The following is a 2024-nucleotide window of genomic DNA, read 5'->3' on the forward strand; positions in this document are numbered from 1 at the left end:
TGTGTGTGTGTGTGTGTGTGTGTGCATGTGTGTGCGTATTAAATAATACATGGATATCTATTCAACCTACACTGTGTTTGTAGGGAGGACGGTGGCAACGAACATGAAGAAGCCAACGCCGCATTCGCAGCGCTACCAATCCAGCAGCAGCTGATAATGGCCGAGAAGTTCCGAGCTTTCGCCGACAATATGAAGAGTGGGTTGAATAAGAAAATCAAAACCATGAAGGAGGGGGCTGTGGTGACCAAGGACGATATCCTCGATATTCTTGACAGCGTGAAGGCGAGCTACCCGATGTATATGCATGAATGACGCTTGGGGGTGCTTGTTTGTAAGGTGCCGACATTTGTGGCATAATAATTATACGACTACTTGTCGCTCCAATAGGTCTGCCTACTCTCGTCAGCAAAAATACGGTATAAGTCATGCAACGAGTATCTGTAATTCAGGACTAATAGTGTTAGAATTGCTGGCAGTATGTAGATGTTGGTGTTGGTGTTTCAAGTACGCCAGGCATCATATTGACCAGCATTCATATCATAGCAGCATACAGTTATCATACCAGCATACATACCAGCATACAATTACCTTGCCAGCATTGTTCAAGCGGTGATTCTGGTGATAGGCCAACAACCGTATGACGACATGGAAGTATACCGACCGAGTCATGCGGGCGAAAATGTACACCACTCGAGATGAGTGCGTACTGGCACTTAATTATGCGTGAATTTTGCATACGTATTGATGGAACTCGATTCCCTATGCATCAGTGAACACTATGAATTAGGACAAGGGTTAAGCCAAATGCAGTTTTCGGAGGGGCATGTGACTGGTGCGAACGCTTGGAATTGAACTTGTCATGCAAGTGTGCACACACGGTATTGCTAAGGATCGATTGCGGTATGGTATCCTTGGTAGAACCCTTCATATTGAACCTAGCGTTCGGAAAAGATGAACACAGCCCACGCGCCCACACTCACTGTTACAGGGTAATCGTATTAGCTGTGCATACATGGAACCACTGAGATTTACCATTAAGATGTACTCATAGACAGTAATATCTGTTGTCAGTGTAGATTGAAAGTATTCATGCTCATACGCAGTATGCATGAATACACGTTCACCTTATATGACAGACTTCGGAATTGAGCATGCCAGCAAACAGGACTTACACGTGTTTGATCACATTGAAGGTCGAGATAGGACATCTCTATCCATGCAATGTGCGTGACGGGTTGGGTTTACACAGCCGAGCATTTATAGATGACATGCCGTTTTCGTCTGCAGCTTTCCATGAGATTTGATATATCAGGTTTGTAACGCCAACACATACTCCAGGAAATACCTCTTTGGCATATAGAATATCTTAGAGTCTCCAATAAAGTCCAGACTGAATTGTTATTGTTCTCCGGCTGCTGTTGCTTACTTCACAATCACATCATTCCACATGACGATTTCAGCAGCACCGGCTGTGCTAGTCCACTATCGTAGAGCTAGCTGCACATCGTATTTCCAATTCCCTCGACGTCAAAAAAGGGGCCATTTTGAGTTTTAAAGAAAACAATACATACCAGACAGTAGAGCACAACATATGAGACTACTTGGTGCTTGCTTGATTAAGCCGTATCTGTCTGTTCATACATTTGTGCAAACTGTTGGCATGACCTATCCGTACTTCCGACTTTCGAGCTCCTGAAAGGGCCCACCTAGACACACTGTAGCGGCTTGCTGGTAATCGCCTTCCCTCGCCTGTACAACCCCTGTCTGACTCAAAAGCATACTCACAAGGGAAATAGGCACCTTTGTAGCTATCAAGTGAGGTATACACTTACCACTGCGTGCTTGTCCATGCGAGCGTCCATCTCAGCATATTGCATGAATGGTAGATGCTGAACTAAATGAATGTAGGTACACTCCCTGCTTTGCTTGCATGTGTACTACCGCCCTTTTCCGCGTATTGGTGCGATGTTGTCACACCAGTGGGCTCCTAGGTTTTTGTGACGCTGGCGTATACTTTCCGCAGT

At 45.2% G+C, this 2024-nt stretch overlaps 1 protein-coding gene across 1 annotated transcript; it reads left to right on the forward strand.

Annotated features, from left to right (window-relative positions):
* Nucleotides 1-83: 83 nt before the first annotated feature.
* On the forward strand, nt 84-312 carry SARC_14077 (hypothetical protein; the record flags this gene model as incomplete). Its single annotated transcript, XM_014291790.1, has 1 exon — nt 84-312. A coding segment is annotated over one exon (229 nt), but the record flags the coding sequence as incomplete, so codon positions are not given.
* Between the last annotated feature and the right edge of the window lie 1712 nt (nt 313-2024).

Source organism: Sphaeroforma arctica (genome assembly GCF_001186125.1).
Source record: "Sphaeroforma arctica JP610 unplaced genomic scaffold supercont1.4114, whole genome shotgun sequence".
Lineage (NCBI taxonomy): Eukaryota > Ichthyosporea > Ichthyophonida > Sphaeroforma > Sphaeroforma arctica.